A 24,848-nucleotide genomic window follows, 5' to 3' on the forward strand; every position below is an offset into this window, starting at 1 on the left:
GTTAAAGGTTTCATGACTGTGTTTTGCTAACTTTGGATAATTGAGAATTAACTTCCTCTTACTTTTTAATTATACTTTGGCATAATGGCTTTGTTTATTGGCTGTTCAAAGTTTATTCATTTGGAATTGTCCAGTTTAGTAAACTCCTAAATGGCAAGAATTTATCTGTTATAGTTTATCTTTCTCTGGTCTCCTTTTACATTGTAATGAGTATATAAAAACCTTCAAGAAAAATACGAACATTTTGGAAAAAAGGGCATATGACTTTTTGTGTATATGACTCAGCTTAGCCCTAAGGTAGAAATTCTCTAAAAGTGGTATGACTTATTTTTCTTTTGTTTCCTAATTTGCTACTTAATAGGCCTTTGATGATAGTGGCGATAGTGAATTTAGTCATAAATACTAATGAATATAAAATGCTATAGATACATTCTTGAAATATTCTAAATAAACATATTTTAAGGCCAAATTTACAAAAGAAACACTGAATTTGCTATTGTAAACTGAAAGGGATTAAGCAATCTCCCATGCTTTCCCAGTTTACGAAATCTGTGTTCTTACAGAAAGTAGTAGTTTTTTTTCTATTGCAGTATGTTGTTGAGAACTTAGGAGGGAACATCTAGATTGAGCTTTACTGAGTGGCATCACCACTGTCCTGGGTGTTTACTCCCAAGGAAAACATAGTTTCATTCCATTTGACACTTCTGATCAGTTGGTAGGAGCCCTGTGGTGCAGCGATTAAGCACTTGCCTGTGACTGAAAGGTCAACAGTTCGAACTCACCAGCAGCTCCCCAAGAGAAAGATGTGGTAGTCTACTTCTGTAAAGATTACAGCTGCAACCTTTTCGGCTACAGAGCAGTTTTTCTTTTTTTTTTTTTATAGGGTAGCTATGAGTCAAAATTGACTTGCTGGCAGTGGGATCAGTTGGTAGGGGCTAACTGGAGCCCCTGGTTTAAAAAGCCTGATGGGATTGTATCCAGGTTTAGCAGAACAGTGCCACATTAGTGGTGTCTGACATGTGCAGTGGGAAGGGACACAACTGTGAGCATTCCATATTTGTCATAACCCAGTTTCAGGATGGATCTGTATAGTTGTCTTAGTTATCTAGTACTGCTGTAGCAGAAATCCATAAGTGGTTGGCTTTAACAAATAGCAGTGTATTTTCTCACAGTTTAGGAAACTAGAAGTCTGAATTCAGGACATCTCCTCTGGGGGAATGTCCTTGTTTTTTTAAGCTTTTGTTCCTTGGTGATCTTCATGTGGCCTGGTATCTATCTTCCCCCATCTTAGCTTGTTTGCTTGCTTAATCTGCTCTTTTATATCTCAAAGGAGATAGATTTAAGATACACTCTACACTAATATTGCCACATTAATATCACCCCTCCCCCCCCCCTCAAAAAAATGCTTCTGTTTTCTGGAAGAGATTGTGCAGAATTAGTATCATTTCTTCCTTAAATGCTTGGTAGAATTCACCAGTGAAGCCATATGGGCCTAGTGCTTTCTTTTTTGAAAGGTTATTAATTATTGATTCAGTTTCCTTAATAGGTATATGTCTGTTAGGATGCTTTTCTTCTCCTTTGTGAGTTTTGGCAGATTGTACCATTCAAGGAATTTATCTGTTTCGTCTAAGTTATCAAATTATGAGCATAGAGCTGTTCATAATATTCCTTTATTATTCTTTTAAGTAGTCCCTGAGTGGTACAAATAGTTAAATGCTAGACTGCTAGCTGAAAGGTTTGTCATGGAGGACATAGATGTCTTTCAGGGGCTAGAAGCTAAGGAAAGAAATTATTGGTACTTATAGATAGCTGGTTGTAGTTTTTAACAGTTTGGTGTTCAGAGTTGTCCAGTATCCTGGTGCAGCTGGTGATCATTCTTTCCGTCAACATGTCTTTTTGACTGTCTACTGTATGCCAGGTACTGTACCAGGCTCCCGGGATAGTATGGTGGTGATCAAGACAGACTAACTCCTGCCTTCATAGAATTTGTAATGCCCAGCCATAAGAAGACCTGGCCCTTGCTGCAGTTGCTCATGGAGGGATATGGGAAAATGTAATAAATCAAAATTTAGTATGTGTTTTGGAAAGAAAGATGTTCTGAGTATTGCTTAAAAGTAAAGTATTAAATTAATAGCATATGTCAGCCATTGTTGCTGTTGGATAACCTCAGTAATGACCAGATTACCCTTAGCTATGGGCAAAGTGTTAAACAGCTTTTTCAGCTTTAATCTTCCCACTTGCCTTAGAGTTACAGGACAATCAGTTATGAGTGATCTTTCTCAGAGGAGTCTTTACCACGTTTTCAGTGACATTTGAGAAACAAGATTTGTCTTGCATATGGAGCTGGTTTCTCTGTGATGCTCCCTGAGCTTCATATTGGCCCTTGTCAGAGATCTCTATTTTTATAGCTATGTGCGTCATTGTCATTTCCAGCTGATAGACACCTGAACGCAAATTCACATCCTTCCTGTCTTGGGACTTAGTGGGACTTGGCTCAGGCAGCTGGATAGACAGTGGGGAAGGTCACTGAGAATAGGAGGTTAAACTATTAGTTTTTTCCTTGTCCTCACATAGCATTCTAAACTGTGATATACTTATTGTTTGGTACAATTGTTGAGCCCATTCCTGTTGTTACTTTTTCTGAGTCTTCAGTCTCCTCAGGCTTTCTCGTGGCATTTAAAGTTCACTGCCGGCTCCACCCCCCCACCCCCCAGTTTTCAAAACAGTGTGCTTTTGTGATTCTCCTCTAATAGGTCCTTCCTTTCCTTGTTTGTTCTGCCTTTCTTCTGCCCAGTGCCATAGGCTTCCTTCCAAGCCTTATTTGTGCCTTCTGATCCTCTCTGTACCTTTCTTCTGTCCCTTCTCCTATTATTTTGTCTTTTCTTTCCTTTTTCTGTGCATTCTTTTGTGCATTTGTTAAATATACATTTGCTTAGCACCTATGTAAACCATACATAGGTATGGTTTACATAGGTGCTAAGGAAATGTGGCGTAGTGGTTAGGTGCTACGGCTGCTAACCAAAGGGTTGGTAGTTTGAATCTGCCAGGCGCTCCTTGGAAACTGTATGGGGCAGTTCTACTCTGTCCTACAGGGTCGCTGTGAGTCGGAATCGACTCTACGGCACTGGGTTTTTTTTTTTTTTTTTTGGGTTAGCACCTATGTGCTTTGAACTGAGCTAGATTTTGGGAATATAGGAGTGAATGAGATAGACAAAGCCTCAGGTTTCATAGAGTTTACAGCTAATTTCCCAGTTAATTTTTAAGTTATAAATGTGAAAGTGTTTTGATGGAGAACTACTGGCTGCTATGAAAGCATGTGATCTGGTTTAAGTGGTCAGTGAAGTCTTTTTTAAGGAAATCATTTTTAGCTGAAATATTAAGAATGACTAAGAATTTATTAGGTAGAGGCAGGGGGCGTTCCAGGCAGTAGGACCAGAAAACACCTCTCTAACTCTCAGTATTCAGCCACATAGGCCTCTTTCAATTACTTGAATTCATTGTGCTTCTTCCCACCTCAGTAGGTGTAAAACTCAAGTTATCATCTTTCCTCAATTTCACTCAAGCTGACTCTTCACTGCAACGCCCTCTTCTCCCCACTTCCCGCTATTAGAAATGTTGGTGTTGACTTTCTCTTTAATCTTCTGTCTGGTTTGTTCCTGCCTCCATCAGTTGTTCCTTTGAAATAGACCTTCAGTTTGCCCTTTTCTCTTTTTTCATTCCCACTGCCATCAAAATTGAAAGCTTCACATACTGGACACTGCTTTAGTAACTGGAGTCCTTGCTTCCAGTCACCTTCCTGCCCCACCTTCCTCAGCGAAGCCATGTACACTTCTAGACATCTCTTTCTATGACCTAGCTGCTGTTGAGAATATACATAGCAAAATATACACCAATTCATCAGTTTCTACATGTACAATTCAGTGACTTGATTGATTACATTCTCAGAGTTGTGCAGCTATTCTCACCTTCCTTCTCTGAGTTGTTCCTCTCCCATTAACATAAACTCACTGCCCCCTAGGGTTCCTGTCTAATCTTTTGAGTTGCCGTTGTCGATTTGATCCCATATAGATAGTTCTTAAAAGAATATAATGCTCAAGGTAGACCTTTTTACTAGTTAATCTATTGTTTGGCTTTAAGAAGACTTCAGGGGATATTTTTGGTTTAAGGTTTAAAGATTGTCTCAGGGAAATAGTTTTGGGGTTCATCCAGCCTCCATGACTCCAAAAAGTCTGGAGTCCCTCAGAATTTGAAATTCTGTTCTGTATTTGCCTCCTTTTGATCAGGGTTAGGGTTTTTTATTTTTATTATTTTTTTTTAATCATATTACTTCTTGCCTGAAATACCTAGGTAGATTCCTGATACACAAAAGCCAGACCCTCATAGTTTGGGTCCTCCTTATCAGTCTTGACTTTCTCTCTAGTTTTATTTCTCAACTCACAACTTTTGGGACAGATATTCTTACTGTTCTCCTCTGTTCTGTTTAATTTTAGTGCCACCTCCAGAAATCTTTATAATGACTGTAGTCCCCAGCCATCTCTTCCTCTTTCAACTCTTATTGCTCTTATAGTAATACTTTCTGTATTTCATATATGCTAATGTCATTTCTGGTCACCATATGGGGTCACTGTCAGTTGGAATTGACTTGATGGCAGTGGGTTTGGTTTAATGTCATTTCCTGACCTAAATTATAAATTTCAGAAGACACATGTCTTAGAAGAATTATATAGGCTCTGGTTTAAGATTCACCAAATGGGTACATAATAGATGCTCTTGACAGTTATTAAGTGGATGCTGTTAATTCATTGCTAATTATGAGTTGTTAATGTTGTAACCCATCTTTCCTATATATTGGGCTCAACATGAATTAACAGTAGATTTTTTTTTTTTACCAATCTAGGTTGAAAACAAGAATAATTCACTTTAATGAGTTCTAACGCTCCATGGTTTTTTTTCTACCAGTCAAGTCCTCACATTTCATAGCACTCATCAGGGAATCCTTCTAATATTATTGCCATTTGTATAGTCCTTTACAGTTTGGAAAGTTGATTTAAATGAATCATCTCATTTAATCCTCTTTCTAAGGTAAGTGGTTTTATGCTTATTTTACAGATGAAATTGAGGTATAAAATCCTTAAATGAGTATGGGTCACCCAGCTAGTTTGTGGTGGTACCCAGATATGAATCTGGGACTGCCAACTTACAGCTCCTTTTCTGATAACCTCATTTCTTCTCTAATGAAGAACTTGCCCTTGATCATACTTGATTATTCCTCTGCTGGAGACCTTTGTCCTATGTGTTACAGTTGTTTCACAGCTGCTTTTCAGAAGGAAAAAAAGGATATTCGGCAGCTGCTTCCTAGAAAGAGTGAAAAAGAGGTTAAATTGTTTATATGGATTAGCATCTGAATTAATGTGATTTTTGCCTTGGTGTCTTTCTAAGACCTTAACTTTAAGTGGAATTTGCATATTAATGGTATGATGAGTAGAGCCTTAAACCGAATGGTGAAGTTGGGTATTAATTAGTTATTACCCATATTTCTAGAGCCCTGATGGCACAATGGTTAAGAGCACAGGCTGCTAACCAAAAGGTCAGCAGTTCAAATCCACCGGCAGCTCCTTGGAAACCCTATGGGGCAGTTCTCCTTTGTTCTGTAGGGTCGCTTTGAGTTGGAATCGACTCGACAACATTGGGTTTTTTCTTTCTTTTTTTGGTACCTACATATCTGGTAGGCCATGTACCTAGCACCAGATCAAGATATAACGAGACCTGTAGTGTGCCTACCCTGGAAAAGCCAAACTGAAGTCAAGTATTGAAATGTCGCAGTGAGGGCTCCCTCACAAAGATGGCCTAAGCATAAGGCCATAAGAGTCTTTGCCTCTTGTAGACTCTGTTTGATTACAGAGGCATGGCACTTGGGAAGCTTTTAAAAATTTGTTTCAGGTTCTTAAAATCCTTGGGTGCTACAGAGTGGGTGTTCAGACCAAAAGGCTGGTTCCTGAAGTGTTTATGTAAAGGATCATTTTTAGAGAGTTATGTGGAAAGGAATTGGGTCTGATATCAATTCTCAGTGGGCTTCCTCCCCCCAAAGGAACAGCCCATCTGTAGAGACAGATGTGAGACTGAAGTCCTTTTACATATAAATACTGCTGAGGGAAAAGGAGAACCCGGCTGTGAGTTGGAGATTGGAGAAGAACAGAGTTCACTGTAAGCCAGAGAAGACTAGGTGTTCTTCTATGCACTTCATGCATTAGAGTGTCCCAGACAGTGTGGGAGAAAAATGTAGAACAAAAAGTCAAATTCATAAAAAAAAAGACCAGACTTACTGGCATGATAGAGACTGAAGGAACCCCGAGACTATGGCCCTAAGACACCCCTCTGAGTTAGAACTGTACGCATTCCTGGAAACCACCTTCCAGACAAGCTGTTGCTGTTGTTAGGTGCCATCCAGTCCATTCTGACTTATAGCGACCCTGTGCACAACAGAACAAAACACTGCCCGTCCTGCGCCATCCTCAAAATTGTTGTTATGGTTGAGCTTATTGTTGCAGCCACTGTGTCGATCCACCTTGCTGAGGGTCTTCCTCTTTTCCGCTGACCCCGTACTTTGCCAAGCATGATGTCCTTCTCCAGGGACTGATCCCTCCTGACAACATGTCCAAAGTATGTAAGACGCAGTCTCGCCATCCTTGCCTCTAAGGAGCATTCTGGCTGCACTTCTTCCAAGACAGATTTGTTTGTTCTTTTGGCAGTCCATGGTATATTCAATATTCTTTGCCAACACCACACTTCAAAGGCATCAGTTCTTCTTCGGTCTTCCTTATTCATTGTCCAGCTTTCACATGCATATGATGCAATTGAAAATACCATGGCTTGGGTCAGGCGCATCTTAGTCTTCAAGGTGACATCTTTGCTCTTCAACACTTTAAAGAGATCCTTTGCAGCAGATTTACTCAATGCAATGCGTCTTTTGATTTCTTGACTGCTGCTTCCGTGGCTGTTGATTGTGGATCCAAATAAAATGAAATCCTTGACAACTTCAGTCTTTTCTCCATTTATCATGATGTTGCTCACTGGTCCAGCCAAGCTATAGATACCCAAAGCCCACTGCCTTCAAGTTGATTCCAACTCATAGTGGCCCCAAAGGACAGAGTAGAACTGCCCCATAGAGTTTTCAAGGAGTGCCTGGCAGATTCAAACTGCTGACCTCTTGGTTAGCAGTCGTAGCACTTAACCACTACCCCACCAGGGTTTCCAAGCAATAGATAGGTCTATAAGATAAACAGTAACACCCGAAAAGAGCATGCTCCATAGAACAATGTATGAGACTAAAAGGGCAACATTTGCCCAAAAGTAAAGATAAGAAGGCAGGGAGGGGTAGGAAAACCAGACAGAAGGAAACAGGGAACCTAGGGTGGAAATGGGGAGATTGTTGACACAGTATGGGGATTGCAACCAATGTCATGGAACACTTGGTGTACAGCTTATTGAAGGGGAAACTAATTTGGTCTGTAAATTTTCACCTAAAACACAATAAAATATTTAAAAAAGAAAAAAACCTTCAATTGCATATAAACTTAAAAGTGCTCAAAATATAAATGTGCAGTAAATTAAGAATGATAATAATAAAAAGTACCCATGTAACCATCACCTAGGTCAAAAGATAGAACATTGCCAGCACCGAGAAGCTCCTCCAGCTGTCAGTTCCTTTTGATCACTGCCCACTCTCCCTTTAAAAGGGGTCTCCTGACTTCTATGGTAATAATTTCTTTGCTTTCGTTTTTAGATATACCACGTTTATATGCATCTCTAAACAATATAGGTTAGTTTTGCCTGTTTTTGAACTTCATATACCTGGAATCATATTGTGTTTATTCCCTCACGTCTTGATCTGTTCACTCAACATTTTGTTTGTAATAATCACACAAGTTGCATGTAGCTATAGTCTCTATTACTGTATAGTACTTCATTGTATGACTATACCACAATCTGTTGATTATTTTAGTGTTGACAGACGTTTGGTTGTTTTCAATCTGGACTAACGGCAAATAATGCCACTTTGAATGTTCTTGAACTTGTCTTTTGGTGCATGCTTTTCTGTTGGGTATACGTTAGGTTGAATGATACGAAGTAGCCATTTTTGTGGATCAAACAGTTGAAGATTAATGGTTTCATGTAGCTCAATCTAGTGCCTAGGAGTAGAATTGCTGGATCATAGGAAATATATGTGTTTAATTTTACTAGGTTCTGCCAAATAGTTTTCTAACTAAAGAACTTATTCTCCTGCCAGCCATGTGTAAGAGTTGCTTAATATTCTGGTCAACACTGGTATTGTAATTTTTTATTGTGGTTCTGATTTGCATTTTTTTTGGTTACTAACGAGGTTGAACATTTTTTGTCTGTTTTTGACCATATGGATTTCTTCTTGTGAAGTACCTGTTCAAGTTGTTTGTCCATTTTTCTATTGGGTAGTCTGTCTGTGTCTTATTGGTTAGTAGGAGTTCTTTGTTCCTTACATATTCTAGATATGAATCCTTCATAGTTAAATGTGTTACATGTATCTTTTCCCAGTCCATAGCTTGTCTCTGCATTGTATTAATTGTGTCTTTTGATGAACAGGTATTCCAAATTTTAATGTAATCAAATTTATCAATCATTTCTTATATACTTAATGCTTTTTGTGACTTGTATACTGTGATCTTGAAGATACTCTTCTATCTTATCTTCCAAGAGCTTTATAGTTTTGCATTTCACATTTAGGTCTATAAGCTACCTGAAGTTGATTTTGTGTATGGAATGAGGTTGAGGGGTCCAATGTCATTTTTTCCCATTATGGATACCCAGTTGTTCCAGCATCAGTTAAAGAAAAGACCATCTTCTCCTCATGTTCTATGGTATCACTTCTGTCATAATTCAGGGTCCTTATGTGTGTGAATCTATTCTTTTTCATTGGACTATTGATCTATTCCTGCACTAATACCTCACTGTCTTGATTACTATAACTTTATAGTCTGTAAGGCTCCATCTTGTTCTTTTCAAGAGTGTCTTGGCTATTGTTTTCCTGCATTTCCATATGTGTTTAAGAACTAATTTAGCAAGTTTCACCAAAAAAAGTCTGTTGGGATTTTGATTGAGATAGCATTTAATCTATTAGTTAATTTGGGGAGAATTGACATTTTTATAATCGTGAGTCTTTCATCTAGAAATAAGGTGTATCTCTCTATTTAGATCTATTTCATGATTTCTCAGTAAAATTTTTTTGAGATAAAATGCATATAACATAAAATCTACCATTTTAAAGTGGCTTTTAGTACATTCACAGTATTGTGCAACCATCACCACTCTCTAATTTCAGAATATTTTCACCACCTCAAAAAGAAACCCTGTACCCATTAAGCAGTCACTCCCCATTAGCTTTCCCCTTAGTCCCTGGCAACCACCAGTCTGCTCTCTGTCTCTGTGGTTTTGCCTATTCTGGACATTTCATGTAAACGGAGCCATACAATGTGTGGTCTTTTGTGTCAGGCTTCGTTCACTTAAACCCTTAAGCCAGTTGCCGTCGAATTGGCTCTGACTCATAGCGACCCTATAGGCAGAGTAGAACTGCCCCATAGGGCTTCTAAGAAGTGCCTGGTGGATTTGAACTGCCTATCTTTTGGTTAGCAGCCATAACTCTTAACCACTAAGCCCTCAGGGTTTCCTCTTTCACTTAGCATAATGTTTTTAAGGTTTATCCATGTTGTAACATGTATAAGTATTTCATTTCTTTTTATGGCTGAATAATATTCTATTGTACGGATATACTACATTTTGTTTATCCCATCATCAGTTGATAGACATTTGTCAGTAAAATTTTATGATTGTTTTGGTAAAGGAGTTGCCCCGTTATTTGTTAGATTTTTTTCCAAGGCGCATATTTTCTAATCCTTATAAATTGTATCTTTTTGGAAATTTCATTTTTCCTTAAAGCTGTTATATAGAAATATAAGGCATTGATTTTGCACCCTCTGTGTTTGCTAAGCGCTCTTAATAATTCGAAAACTGTGTCTGTAAATTCCTTAGGATTTTGTATGTACCCAATCATACCATTTGCAATTAATAAGTTTTGTTTTTTTTTTATTTCCATTTCTTCCGTCCTTTGTTTCTTTTTCTTATCTTATTCTGCTGGCTATTATTTTCAGTGCAGTGTTGAGTAGAGTAGTGATAGTGAGTAGCCTTGTCTTATTCCTGATCCCAAAGGAAAAACTTTCAACCCTTCACCATTAAATATGAGATTTGTTGTAGACTATTCGTGTTTCGGATGGTCTTTATCTTAATTGAAGCCTAATAATCTAGAAGGACTCTTTTTTGGTTTTAATTTTTAAGAGACATTTAGATGAGCTCTTCAGAGCACTTTGCCTCTGACTCATTCATTTTGTGTAATTTTGAGAGGGGTAACCAATATTATAGAATAACGAAAAACCATGAGTTTTGAAGTCACACAGATGGATCCAGATATGGCTCTGATGTGTACTCAGGTGAGCTTGGTCAGGTCATGTAAACTCTTTTAGGGCAGGGACTGTGTCTTAGTTATTTCGTTCTATATCTTTAGGTCAAACTTAATGCCTAGCACATTGTAGAATCTTAATATAGGTCTGTTGAAAAAATAAAGCTATTTCATTTCTCTGAGTCTTGGCTTCCTCATTTATGAACTAGAGATAATAATCCCTTATAGGCTTTGTTGTGATGATTTTTAAATAATATATGAAATGTAGCTGGCATGTAAAAGACATTGAAAAAATACTTGTTTCTCTTCCCCCTGTTTGGGCCCAAACACATTTTCTTTAACCACATTAGTGAACTGTTTTCCATCTACAGGTTTTGTTAAACATCTTAGAAACTTGTTTACTGTCTTTTTATTTTTTTGATTGAAAAAAATTTTAAACTTCTAAAAAAAATTAAAAAGCATTAAAAAAATGTGCCTGTGGCTGTTAAATATTCTGATGGTTTTGAGAAGAGAGGAAGAATGTGACTACAATTTGAAATGAGCTAAACAGCAGAAGGATCCTACGTATTTTGTAGCATATCCCATTGAATTAATCAATTTTGTGAGAAGCACAGTACCAGCATGGCTTTAAATGGGATGTATAAATATTCTCTTATGAGTGCCTATGACTAAGTGACTATAGTTTTGCTAGTACTTACTGTATATTTTTCACAGCTTCTTCTCTCCTATAGTTCCAGTATCTGCTTTTTTGAACTTTTGCTGCAGAGACAGTTCCAATATCTCAATTCTTTTGAATTTTTGAAGGAGATGATATAAATGATATTTCTGTATCACATGTGAGGAGTAATGTAACCTCATGTAGCTCTGTGAGGAGATTCAGGGCTTCCTCACACATGAGCATTTATGTTTATTCTTACCCTTTCATTGTCTGTAATAAGAGGTGATAGATTAGAAGGGAGCAATAATGAGCAGAAGAAGATAGACTTTCCTTACTTCCTTATCTCTAAGAGATTGTAGCTTCATGGTGCCTTCAGAAGTGTCTGTGGGGCAAGAGAGACTTAATAACCCAAATTAGAGTCAGACCACCTAAAGCTTACATATATGTTTGACTGGATGAATGCATGCCCCCCTAGGACCCTAAATAATACTCCAACATCAAACACTATTTTCCTAAGGGAGAGAGGACAGGTAACACTGTAGGATATGTCTGAAGTCATGGATGTTTGTTCCTGTAACACCATTGGGCATTCTTAGGATTGCAGTTGATGTTCTCTATCCTGAAGGGGCCTTTGCAATTACTAATGAGGAGTTGGTGTTGCTCCTTTGCAGATCGATATCAATAAATGCCATTATTTAGTGGATTTGGACACCATGAGAGAAACACCCCGGGAGCCAAAATATTCATCCAACAGAGAAGAATGGATCAGCCTGGCCTATAGACCATTCCTTGATGCTTCTAGGTATGTGGCGTTAACCCTAATGTGTGTATTAGGACTCCCTGTTGCTGTCAAGTCGGTTCTGACTCATAGCAACCCTATAGGACAGAGTTGAACTGCTCCATAGGGTTTCTAAGGAGCGGCTGGTGGATTTGAACTGCCAACATTTTGGTTAGCAGCTGAGCTGTTAACCTAACCACTGTGCCACCAGGGTTCCATACTAGGACTAAAAAAAAAAAAATAGGATCAAATAACTTCCATTCCTTGGCTGACTCTACTAGCCATTGTTATTTTATTTGGGCCCAAACACATCTTCTAATCTTGTCTTGGTTCCTAAGGAATCCAAGAGTGATCTCTTCTATGCACTAGAATGCAAAGTGTATTTTGGTATCATGCAGATGAAAGGATCTAAGTAAAATAGATAAGTCTACTGAAGAAAACTCAGATAAGTGGTAACAAACTTCAGTTATTTTAACTGAGAGTATTCTGACACTGTTAGGAAGATTGACTATGCCCTTTGCAGAGCTAGAAGCTCATGTTCATTATTTTCAGGCTCAAGGCACAGGCAGGACTGGAACAGATTTTAAAGTTTAAGTAGAGAGACCAAATAGATCAGGGTTTGACTGGCTCTTCACAAAAGTCTCAAGATTAATGATAAGAGAGGGGAGTCAGGATATTCAGTTGGAAGAGTAATGGAGAGGTCAGACAGGAGGGCTCAGGTTGTTTCTGTTACGAAGTGGGCAGAGGTCCAGGTAAACAGAGAGGTGGAGTGAAGGAGATCCAGAGAGATCTGGTGGGCAGAGCCCAGGATCAAAGGAGAGGTCTTTTAGGAAGCAAAAGGTAGAGGACCAGGTCCTGAGAGGCAGCTCTGGGACTCAGAAAAAGGAACTGAGGCTCTGGGCCAGAAAGACTAGATAAGCACAAGGTGCTGAGTTTAAGTTTCAGGAACCATAAAATGGAACTGGATACCAAGAAATATGGGGAGAAAGGAAAACGTACCTAATTACTGGAACTGGGGTATAAGGCGATTCTTCATAAGAAGGCACAAGTCCAGTTATTATAAGTAGGTTCAGTCAAAGCAGGACTAGCAGGAAACCTGAGATGCTCACCTAGACACTGCATCACTAAGGTGGTCTTGAAACTAAGACTGGAGTTGGGTTTGGATAGCTACAGGAGTTGAGCAGGTCATTGTGCTTTTAGACCAAGTCTCTTCAGTGAGTTTATAGGCAAGTGTAGTTGGGAAGGATGAGCAGATCGTTGGGGAGAGGAGGGCAATCAAGAGGTTGTCTTGAGTTTTAGAATGATTCTCAAGGATAGGCTCTTGAACCATACCATCATTCTATAAGCCTTTCTCTAGCCTGATCCATTCCCTCAAGTGTCTGTTATATGATTTCTAGGAGCGCCATTTCCATAAAATGGGGAATAGTGCTGCTTTTCAACACATTTTTTTTGAGAGCCTATATGCTAGACATTGTTCTACATGGTTTGCATATGTCAGTGAATTAAACAAAGATCCCTGCCCTTGTGGAGCTTATTGTTTGGAGGTGAGCAGGGGACACGCACAACAAACATAATAAATAACAAAATAAATTATGCAATATATTAGAAGATGATAGATGTTAAGGAAAAAATAGAGCAGATTAAGAGGAGGATTGGGAGTTCCACTGGCGCCGAGGGTTGCAATTTTAACTAGAGTGGTCAAGGTAGGCCTCACTAAAAAAGGATATTTGAACAAAGACTTGAAAGAGGTGCAGGAGGTAGCCACGTGGTTATCTGGGGGAACAGCCAGTGCAAAGGCTATGGCACATGGAAGGAACAGCAAGGAGGCTAGTGAGGCTAAAGCTGAGCGAGAGCAGAAATCATAGTGCCTGTGGTCAGAGGGTAACAGGATGTGAGAGTGCAGATGACAAAGAGCTTTGTAGGCTGCTAAAAGGCTTTTACTCTGAAATAAATGGGGAGCCACTGTAGGGCTTTGAGCAGAGGGCTTGATATGACTTCTGTTTTAAAAGGATCATTTTGGCTACAGTGTTGAGAATAAACCATAGGAGACAAGAATGGAAGCAGGGAGACCAGTTAGGACACTACCGTGATAATCCAGGCAAGAGATGAAGGAAACGGCAATAGAGATAGTGAGATATGCCGAGAGTCAGGATGTATAGAAATGGTCTGAGTTTCCTTATGGATTAGTTTTAAGGTGTGGGGGAAAGAGAGAAGCCATGAATGACTCCAAGGATTTTGGGCTGAGCAACTAGAAAATCGAACTGCCATGAACTGAGATGGGAAAGACTGCAAGTAGAACAGGTTGAGGGGACGATGAGAGGAGATCAACTTTGGTTGTGTTGAGTTTGATATGCCAGTTGCCAAGCAAATAGAATTATTGAGTAGGCAGCTGGATATACAAGTCTAGAATTCAGGGGGGAGGTCTGAGGTAGAGATATAGCTTAAGTGTTGTCAGTTAGATAATATTTAAAGACATGAGACTGGATGAAATGATCAAGGGAGTGAATGAAGTTAGAGATGAAACAAGGTCATGGGGAACTCCAATGTTAAAAGATTGGGGAGAAGAGGAAGAACCAGCAAAGGTGACTGAGAGGAACCACCAGTAAGGTGGCAGGAAAACCAAGAGAGGGTAGTATCCTGGAAGCCAAGGTAAGAAAATGTTTTCAGGAGGAAGGAGTGATCAGCTGTGTCAGAAGCTGCTCATAAATCAAGTAGGATGATGAATAACAACTGTCCATTGGATTTGGTGGCTGATAAAAGCAGTTTTGGTGGGGGTAAAGAGATTTGATTGGTGGGGGTAAAGAGGGGGTAAAGAGATTTGATTGGTGGGGGTAAAGAGATTGGAGGGGTTAAAGCAAGAACAGTAGGAGAAGAATTGAAGAAGCAGGTATAGACAAGCCTTTTGAAGAGTTTTGCTATAAAAGGAAGTACAGAAATAGGGCTGTAGCTGGTAGGGAAAGTGATATCTGGAGAAGACGTTTTCATTTATTCTTAAGATAAAGGGAATAACAGGCATGTTTGTATACTGATGGGAGCAATCCATTGTAAGGCTAAAATCTGATGATGCAGGAGAAAGGAAAGAATTGCTGGAGCAATGCCCTTGAGTTAGGTAAAAAAAAGATACACAAGTAAAGGGACTGGCTTTAGAGAGACACACAGATCACCTGTGCACAGTGTTGTCCACGAGAACCTTCTGCGATGACGGAAATTTTCTGTACTTTCACCATCCAGTGCGCTGGCCACATGTGCCTAATAAGTGTTTGAAATGTGGCTAGAGTGACTGAGGAGCTGAATTTTAAATTTTACTTTATCTTAATTAATTTAAATGTAAAGTAGCCATAAAGGCTAGTAGCTACCATACTGGACAGTGAAGGATAGTAACTGGCAGCAAGTAGGTGTGATGATGGGAGTCTGGAAGTTCTCTTCTGATGCCTCAGTTTTCCCAGTGAAGTAGAACGAAGGATTATCAGCTGAGATGGAGTATACAGAGTAAGGGCTTAGAGATTTGAGGAGAGAGGAGAAGGTGTGAAATAATTGAGAGTGAGAGAGAAAAACCAAAACCAAACCCAGTGCCATCAAGTCGATTCCGACTCATAGCCACCCTATAGGACAGAGTAGAACTGCCCCGTAGAGTTTCCAAGGAGCGCCTGGCGGATTCGAACTGCTGACCCTTTGGTTAGCAGCCGTAGCAGTTAAAGGAACTAGATAAATATGGTGTGATTGGAGGACAGGATCAGGAGCCTGCTTGAGTTATAAGTGATGCCAGTGTGGCTGCTTTTTTTTTTTTTTTTTGACTTTTGCTTTTGTTCTATGGCTGGCGAGTCATAGGATAGGTAGATTTAATCAGAATTTTTTTAAACGTTATTGAAGTATAATTTACATAAAACTCACCTATTTCAAGCTTACAATTTAATGATCATTTGTAAATTTGCTGAGTTTTGCAGCCATCACCACAATTTAGTTTTAGAACATTTTCATCACCTGATAAGATCCCTCATTCTCACCGCCAGCTCTAGGAAACCATTAATCTGCTTTCTGTCTCTACAAATTTGTGTTTTCTGGACATTTCATATAAATTGAATCATACAATATGTAGATTTTTATGTCTGACTTTTTTCACTTAGCATGATTTCATTTAGCATAATGCCTTTGAGGTTTATTCATGTTATAGCACGTATCAGTACTGTATTTTCATGCAGATAAAGCACTGGCTCCATGTTTGTTTGCCAGCCACACCTTCCCCCATGAAATATTTTCATAAGTGCACTATGCCAAATTGTTTTTTTATAGCAACATGTAAAAAAAAACTGGCCTAATGGGCTTACAAAAGTACCTGGGGGGAGGACACATGGTTGGCAAACAAATGTAGAACATGTGTGTAATTTGCATGAAAATACACTAGCTCCTTTCTATTGCTGAATACTGTGCCATTGCATGGCTATACCACGTTTTATTTATTCACCAATTAATGGGCATTTGGGTTGTTTACACTTTCTGGCTATTGCTAATGATGACCTACCAACATTCATGGACACGTCTTTGTGTGCAAGGTTGGGTTTTAAACAAGAAAGTTCAACAAAGCATGAGGGGGCAGAGGAGTTAGGTTGTGGGCAGAGGAGTTAGGTTGTATGCAGAGAAGTGAAATGCTTGATCATGACCTCAAAGTGGGTAAGGAGGGAAGTGGGGAGAACATCCAGAGAGTGAGAGACTGTGAAAGGTGGTAGGATTATGGATTGATGGTCCTCGACGTTCAAAAGATTGTCAGAATTGAGTTACCAGTAGGAGTGAGCTGAATCAAAAGACGTGGTGATTGGCATGAAGTTCTCAGTATCACAGATGTTCTTTGGTGCCTGGGTTTTTTTGTGTGTGTGTGTGTGCTTTAAGTGAAAGTTTACAAATCAACTCAGTCTCTCATACAAAAATTTGTATACACCTTCCTAAAATCCTAATTGCTCTCCCCGTAATGAGGCATACTCCTTCCCTCCACTCTTATCTTTTCGTGTCCATTCGACCAGCTTCTGACTCCCTCTGCCCTCTCATCTCCCCTCCAGACAGGAGATGCCAACATAGTCTCACGTGTCTACTTCATCAAAGAAGCTCACTCTTCACCAGTATTATTTTCTTTTAAAAATTTTTTTTTGTGCTTTAAGTGAAAGTTTACAAATCAAGTCAGTTTCTCATACAAAAATTTGTATGTACCTTCCTATATATACTCCTAGGAAACCCTGGTGGCGTAGTGGTTAAGTGCTACGGCTGCTAACCGAAGGGTCAGCAGTTCAAATCTGCCAGGCGCTCCTTGGAAACTCTATGGGGCAGTTTTATACACTCCTAATTGCTCTCCCCCTAATGAGACAGCACACTCCTTCCCTCCACTCTCTCTTTTCGTGTCCATTCAGCCAGCTTCTGAACCCCTCTGCCTTCTCATCTCCCCTCCAGATAGGATACGCCAACATAGTCTCATGTGTCTACTTGATCCAAGAAGCTCATTCTTCAACAGCATCATTTTCTATCCCATTGTCCAGTCCAATTCCTGTCTGAAGAGTTGGCTTTGGGAATGTTTCCTGTCTTGGGCTAACAGAAGGTTTGGGAATCGTGACCACCAGGGTCCTTCTAGTCTCAGTCAGACCATTAAGTCTGGTCTTTTTACGAGAATTTGGGGTCTGCATCCCACTGTTCTCCTGCTCCCTCAGAGGTTCTCTTGTGTTCCCTGTCAGGGCAGTCATCAGTTGTGGCCGGGCACCATCTAGTTCTTCTGGTCTCAGGCTGATGTAGTCTCTGGTTTATATGGCCCTCTCTGTCTCTTGGGATCATAATACCTTGTGTCCTTGGTGTTCTTCATTCTCCTTTGCTCCAGGTGGGTTGAGACTCATTGATACATCTTAGATGGCCGCTTGCTAGCTTTTAAGACCCCAGACGCCACTCTCCAAAGTGGGATGCAGAATGTTTTCTTAATACATTTCATTACGCCAATTGACTTAGATGTCCCCTGAAACCATGGTCCCCAAACCCCGACCCCTGCTATGCTGGCCTCCGAAGCATTCAGTTTACTCAGGAAACTTTTTTGCTTTTGGTTTAGTCCAGTTGTGCCTCTCCTGTATCGTGTGTTGTCTTTCCCTTCACCTAAAATAGTTCTTTCTACTATCTAATTAATGAATACCCCTTTCCCTCCCTCCCTCTTCCTCCCTCCTGCCTTGTAACCATCAAAGAATATTTTCTTCTCTGTTTAAACTATTTCTCGAGTTCTTATAATAATGGTCTTATACAATATTTGTCCTCTTGCAACTAATTTCACTCAGCGTAATGCCTTCCAGATTCCTCCATGTTACAAAATGTTTCACAGATTCGTCACTGTTCTTTATCAATGCATAGTATTTCATTGTGTGAATATACCATCATTTATTTATCCATTTATCTATTGATGGGCATGTTGGTTGCTTCCATCTTTTGGCTATTGTAAACAGTGCTGCAGTAAACATGGGTGTGCATATATCTGTTCATGTAAAGGCTTTTATTTCTCTAGGATATATTCCAAAGAGTGGGATTGCTGGATTGTATGGCAGTTCTATTTCTAGCTTTTTAGCTTTTTAAGGAAGCGCCAAATTCCATTTGACATTCCCACCGGCCATGTGTAATTGTTCCAGTCTCTCCACAGCCTCTCCAACATTTATTCTTTTGTGTTTTTTGGATTAATGCCAGCCTTGTTGGAGTGAGATGAAATCTCATTGTGGTTTTGATCTGCATTTCTCTAATGGCTAATGATTGTGAACATTTCCTCATATATCTGTTAGCTACATGAATGTCTTCTTTGGTGAAGTGTCTGTTCATATCCTTTGCCCCTTTTTTAATTGGGTTATTTGTCTTTTTGTAGTTGAGTTTTTGCAGTATCGTGTAGATTTTAGAGATCAGCTGCTGATCAGAAATGTCATAGCCAAAAATTTTTTCCCATTGTGTAGGTAGTCTTTTTACTCTTTTGGTGAAGTCTTTGGATGAGCAAAGGTGTTTGATTTTTAGGAGCTCCCAGTTATCTGGTCTCTCTTCTGCATTGTTAGTAATGTTTTCTATATTTATGCCATGTATTAGGGCTCCCAGCATTGCCTCTATTTTTTCTTCCATGGTCTTTATCATTTTAGATTTGACATTTAGGTCTTTGATCCATTTCGAGTTCGTTTTTGTGCATGGTGTGAGGTATGGGTCTTGTTTCATTGTTTTGCAGATGGATATCCACTTATGCCAGCAGCATGTGTTAAAAAAAACTGTCTTTTTCTCATTTAACTGACTTTGGGCCTTTGTCAAATATCAACTGCTTATATGTGGATGGATTTATGTCTGGATTCTCAATTCTGTTCCATTGGTCTATGCGTCTGTTGTTGTACCAGTACGGTGCTGTATTAACTACTTGGCGGTATAATAGGTTCTAAAATCAGGTAGAGTAAGGCCTCCAACTTTGTTCTTCTTTTACTGTAATGCTTTACTTATCTGGGGCCTCTTTCCCTTCCAGAAACCCTGGTGGCGTAGTGGTTAAGCGCTACAGCTGTTAACCAAGAGGTCAGCAGTTCGAATCCACCAGGCGCTCCTTGGAAACTCTATGGGGCAGTTCTACTCTGTTCTGTAGGGTCGCTATGAGCCAGAATCGACTCAACGGCAGTGGGTTTGGTTTTGGTTTTCTTTCCCTTCCGTATGAAGTTGGTGATTTGTTTCTGCATGTCGTTAAAAAATGTTGTTGGAATTTCGATCAGAATTGCATTATAGCTATAGATGGCTTTGGGTAGAATAGACATTTTTACAATGTTAAGTCTTCCTATCCATGAGCAAGGTATGTTTTCCCACTAATGTAGGTCTCTTTTGGTTTCTTGCAGAAGTGTTTTGTAGTTTTCTTTGTATAAGTCATTTACATCTGTGGTAAGATTTATTCCTAAGTATTTTATTTTCTTGTGGACTACTGTAAATGGTGTTAATTTGGTGATTTCCTATTCGATGTTCTTTTTGTTGTTGTAGAGGAATCCAGCTGATTTTGGTATGTTTATCTTGTATCCTGATAGTCGGCTGAACTCTTCTAGTAGTTTCAGTAGTTTTCTTGAGGATTCCTTAGGGTTTTTTGTGTATAAGATCATGTTATCTGCAGGTAGAGATAGTTTTACTTCTTCGTTGCCAGTGTGTATGCCCTTTATTTCTTTATCTAGCCTAATTGCTCTGGCTAGGACCTCCCGCACAATGTTGAATAAGAGTGGTGATAAAGGGCATCCTTGTCTGGTTCCCAGTCTCATAGGGAATGCTTTCAGGCTCTCTCCATTTAGGATGATGTTGGCTATTGGCTTTGTATAAATGCCCTTTATTATGTTGAGGAATTTTCCTTCTATTCCTATTTTGTTGAGAGTTTTTATCATGAATGGGTGTTGAACTTTGCCAAATGCCTTTTCTGCATCAATTGATAAAATCTTATGGTTCTTGTCTTTTGTTTTATTTATATGATGGATTACATTAATTGTTTTTCTAATGTTGAACCATCCTTGCATACCTGGTATGAATCCCACTTGGTCATGGTGAATTATTTTTTTGGTATGTTGTTGAATTCTATTGGCTAGAATTTTGTTGAGGATTTTTGCATCTGTGTTCATGAGGATGTAGGTCTGTAATTTTCTTTTTTTGTGGTGTCTTTACCTGTTTTTGATATCAGGGATATGCCGGCTTCATAGAATGAGTTAGGGAGTATTCCATCCTTTCCTATGCTCTGAAATACCTTTAGGAGTAGTGGTGTTTACTCTTCTCTGAAAGTGTGGTAGAACTCTGCAGTGAAACCATCAGGGCCAGGGAATTTTTTTGTTGGGAGTTTTTTGGTTACCTTTTCAATCTCTTCTTTTGTTATGGGTCTATTTAGTTGTTCTACCTCTGTTTGTGTTAGTTTAGGTAGGTAGTGTGTTTCTAGGAATTCATTTCTTCTAGATTTTCAAATTTCTTGAGTACAATTTTTTCATAGTAATCTGATATGATTCTTTTAATTTCAGTTAGGTCTGTTGTAATATTGCCCATCTCATTTCTTATTTGGGTTATTTGCTTCCTCTCCTGTTTTACTTTTGTCAGTTTAGCCCGTAGTTTATCCATTTTGTTAATTTTTTCAATGAACCAGCTTTTGGTCTTGTTAATTCTTTAAATTGTCTGTTTTCTATTTCATTTAATTCTGCTTTAATTTTTATTATTTGTTTTCTTCTAGTGCCTGTGGGTTTCTTTTGTTGATCTCTTTCTATTTGTTCAAGTTGTAGGGATAATTCTTTGATTTTGGCCCTTTCTTCTTTTTGTATGTATGCATTTATTGATATAAACTGAGCTCTGAGCACTGCTTTTGCTGTGTCCCAAAGGTTCTGATAGGAAGTGTTTTCATTTTCATTGGATTGTATGAATTTCTTTGTTCCATCTTTAGTGTCTTCTATAACCCAATCTTCTTTGAGCAGGGTGATGTTCAGGTTCCAAGTGTTTGATTTCTTTTCCCTGCTTTTCCTGTTATTGATACCCACTTTTATGGCCTTATGGTCAGAGAAGATGCTTTGTAATATTTCAGTGTTTTGGATTCTGCTAAGGCTTGCTTTATGACCTAATATGTGGTCTATTCTAGAGAATGTTCCATGTGCACTAGAAAAGAAAGTATACGTGGTTGCTTTTGGGTGGAGTGTTCTGTGTATGTCTACGAAGTCAAGTTGGTTGATTGTAGCATTTAGATCTTCCATACCTTTATTGAGGTTTATTCTGGATGTCCTGTCCTTCACCGAAAGTGGTGTGTTGAAGTCTCCTACTGTTATAGTGGAGCTGTCTATCTCACTTTTCAACGCTGATAGAGTTTGTTTTATGTATCTTGCAGCCCTGTCATTGGGTGCATAAATATTGTCCCTTATCCTTCATGGTGGATTTAACTTTAAAGTCTATTTTGTCAGAAATTAATGTTGCCACTCCTGCTGTTTTTTGATTGTTGTTTGCTTGAGGTTTTTCTTTCCATCCTTTGAGTTTTAGTTTGGTTGTGTCTCTGAGTCTAAGGTGTGTCTCTTGTAGGCAACATATAGACGGATCGTGTTTTTTTATCCATTCTGCCACTCTCTGTCTCTTTATTGGTACATTTAGTCCATTGACATTCAGCATAATTAGGGAGAGGTGTGAATTTAGCGCTGTCATTTTGATGTCTGTTTTTGACAGTTTCTTTTTCCCATTTAATTTTTGTTTATCTTTATATATTGTCTTTTCCTCTTGTACATTGTTGTTGATTTTGTTCCTCATAAGTCTCTATTTTTTTCTTGTGTTTTATTTTGATATGTAGGATAGTTTCTCTCCTTTGTGGTTACTGTGATATTTACCCCTATTTTTCTAAATTTAAACCTAACTTTTATTTCTTCATATCGCCTTGTCTTCCTCTCCTTATGAAAGATCTGTGACTACATTTCTTAGTCCCTCTTTATTGTTCTAGTGTTGTTTTCCTTTACATAATAAAGTCTCTGCTTCCCTCTTTTGAGCGTTTTTTTATCTTGATTTATTTTTCTGATTTCTCTGAGTTGACATCTGATTGCTCTGTCCAGTGTTCTAGTCTTGGGTTGATACTTGATATTTTTTTGATTTTCTAACCAAAGAACTCCCTTTAGTATTTCTTGTAGTTTTGGTTTGGATTTTATGAATTCCCTAAACTTCTGTTTATCTGGAAATTTCCTAATTTCACCTTCATATTTGAGAGACAATTTTGCTGGATATATGATTCCTGGGTGGCATTTTTTTCCTTCAATATTTTATATAAGTTATTCCATTGCCTTCTTGCCTGCATGGTTTCTGCACAGTAGTTGGAGCTTATTCTTATTGACTCTCCTTTGCAGGTGACTTTTCGTTTATACCTAGCTGCTCTTAAAATTCTCTCTTTATGTTTGGTTTTGCCAAGTTTGATTATAATATGTCTTGGTGACTTTCTTTTAAAATCTACCTTATATGGAGTTCGATGAGCATCTTGGATAGATATCTTCTCATCTTTCATGGTATCAGGGAAGTTTTTAGCTAACAAATCTTCAACAATTCTCTCTGTATTTTCTGTTTTCCCTCCCTGTTCACTTGTAGGTTATTTCTCTTGATAGAGTCCCACATAATTCTTAAGTTTTCTTCATTTTTTAAAATTCTTTTATCACATTTTTCTTCGAATATATTGGTCCAAGTGCTTTATCTTCAAGTTCACCAATTCTGCCGTCCACTTGTTCAGTCCTGCTCCTCTGACTTTCTGTCGAGTTGCCTAATTCGGTAATTTTATTGTTAATCTTCTGAATTTCTGATTGCTATCTCTCTATAGATTCTTGCAGGTTATAAATTTTTCATTATGTTCTTGATTAACCTTTTTAATTTCTTCGACTGCTTTATCTGTGGAGACCCTCGTGGCATAGTGGTTAAGTGCTACGGCTGCTAACCAAAAGGTCAGCAGTTCAAATCCACCAGGTGCCCCTTGGAAACTCTGTGGCGCAGTTCTACTCTGTCCTTTAGGGTCACTATGAGTCAGAATTGACTCGATGGCAACAGGTACGGTACAGTACGGTACTTTATCTGTGAGTTCCTTGGTTCTGCATATTGTCTGATCTCCTTCCTAATTTCTTTCCTGATGTCTTGAAGAGTTCTGTATATTAATCTTTTGATTTCTACATTCAGTAATTCTGGGAATGCACCTTCATCCACAAGGTTCTTTGAGTCTTTGTTTTGAGAGCTTGTTGAGGCAATCATGGTCTGTTTCTTTATGTGACTTGATACTGACTCTTGTCTCCAAGGCATCTATAAGTTATTGTATTAGTTTATTTTATGGTAGGTTACTGTATCGTAGCTTCTTGCTTTGTCTTGTTTTGTTATGCCCAAATTGTTTGATAGAGCTAACTTGATTATTTTCGCCTTTGGAGCTCTGACATCCTGCCCCCACATGGCTAGAGGTGTTATCAGGTCTATCAGTCTAGGAACCCATTCACTTTTCTTGTATGAATGCAGCTCAGGTGTCCAGATAGCTGATCATCAAGTGTGTGGTACAGACTCTATCCTTCAGTCTTAGAGGGGCATGGGTGATTGGTGTAGGTACTGGTATCTGGTTGCAGCAGGGGGTCACACTCTGAACAAGGCAGGGCTCTGAGATTAGTCCCCCAGGCGTCTCTGAGGAAAGTGCATTGCTGTTCCCTAGAGCATACAGGTGGGTGGGCTCTGCAGATGGACCATGGACACCCACTGTTTTTGGTTGTAAGGACTGGGAGGTACCAATTATCCTTGGATCTCTGTTTCGAGTGGCTGGGTGATCAAAACGGAGCCACAAGTTCTTAGGCCCCGATGTGGGTAGGTGAGGACCCTATTTAAAAGGCAAAGTGGTGTCAAATATCAAACACCCATCTCTTCACTGCACAGGCAAAATGGTTGCAGTCTACCAACAAGGGCCTATTCTCCTGAAATAGGCCCACACAAGTCCATGCAGAGGGGAAAGGTGTTCAAAGTCCACGGACCATTTATGCCTGGCCAGGAGCCGCTTCTGTCCTGAGCTTCCCAGGGTGGTTGAGCTGGCAAATTGTCTTTTCTCCCAATTGTGAATTTATCCCTACTTCAAGGCCTGGAGGATGGCTCCAGGTGCTCAACACAGCCTATCTCAGGGAAATCAACAGCCTCTGAAGCTGGCTTGGGCATGGGGGGCACGGTAAAATATACGCAAGTATTTAGCTTTTGCCAAGAACGCTGCTCTTATGTGGTTCCAGAGGTGTGAGTAGGCTATGTGGCTGGCTGCTTCTCCCTGAGGAAACTGCAGCTAAACGCTATCACCACCCTGCTGCCGCTGCTCCCAGGAATGGTGTCTGAGGGTTCCCGCTGATTCAGGTCCGGTAACTCCTCTCCGCTTCTGAACCATCTCTCCATGCCTCTGCCACTGAGTCCATTTTCTGACTTTGCCTTTGATGTTC

General features: G+C 39.3%; 1 protein-coding gene across 5 annotated transcripts in view; it reads left to right on the forward strand.

The window, feature by feature from the left end:
* ALG9 (ALG9 alpha-1,2-mannosyltransferase) overlaps positions 1 to 24,848 on the forward strand; it is a 117,188-nt gene that overhangs the window by 74,698 nt on the left and 17,642 nt on the right. For 3 of the 5 annotated variants that reach the window (XM_049889275.1, XM_049889276.1, XM_049889277.1), the window contains exon 14: positions 11,813 to 11,943. The exons of 1 other annotated variant lie outside the window; for it this stretch is intronic. In XM_049889275.1, coding sequence (XP_049745232.1) covers positions 11,813 to 11,943 — 131 coding nt within the window. Of the gene's footprint in view, positions 1 to 11,812; positions 11,944 to 24,848 lie in introns of those variants that run through there. One more of the 5 variants, XM_049889279.1, reaches the window with a different exon arrangement.

Source organism: Elephas maximus, chromosome 7 (genome assembly GCF_024166365.1).
Source record: "Elephas maximus indicus isolate mEleMax1 chromosome 7, mEleMax1 primary haplotype, whole genome shotgun sequence".
Taxonomy (NCBI): Eukaryota; Metazoa; Chordata; class Mammalia; order Proboscidea; family Elephantidae; genus Elephas; species Elephas maximus.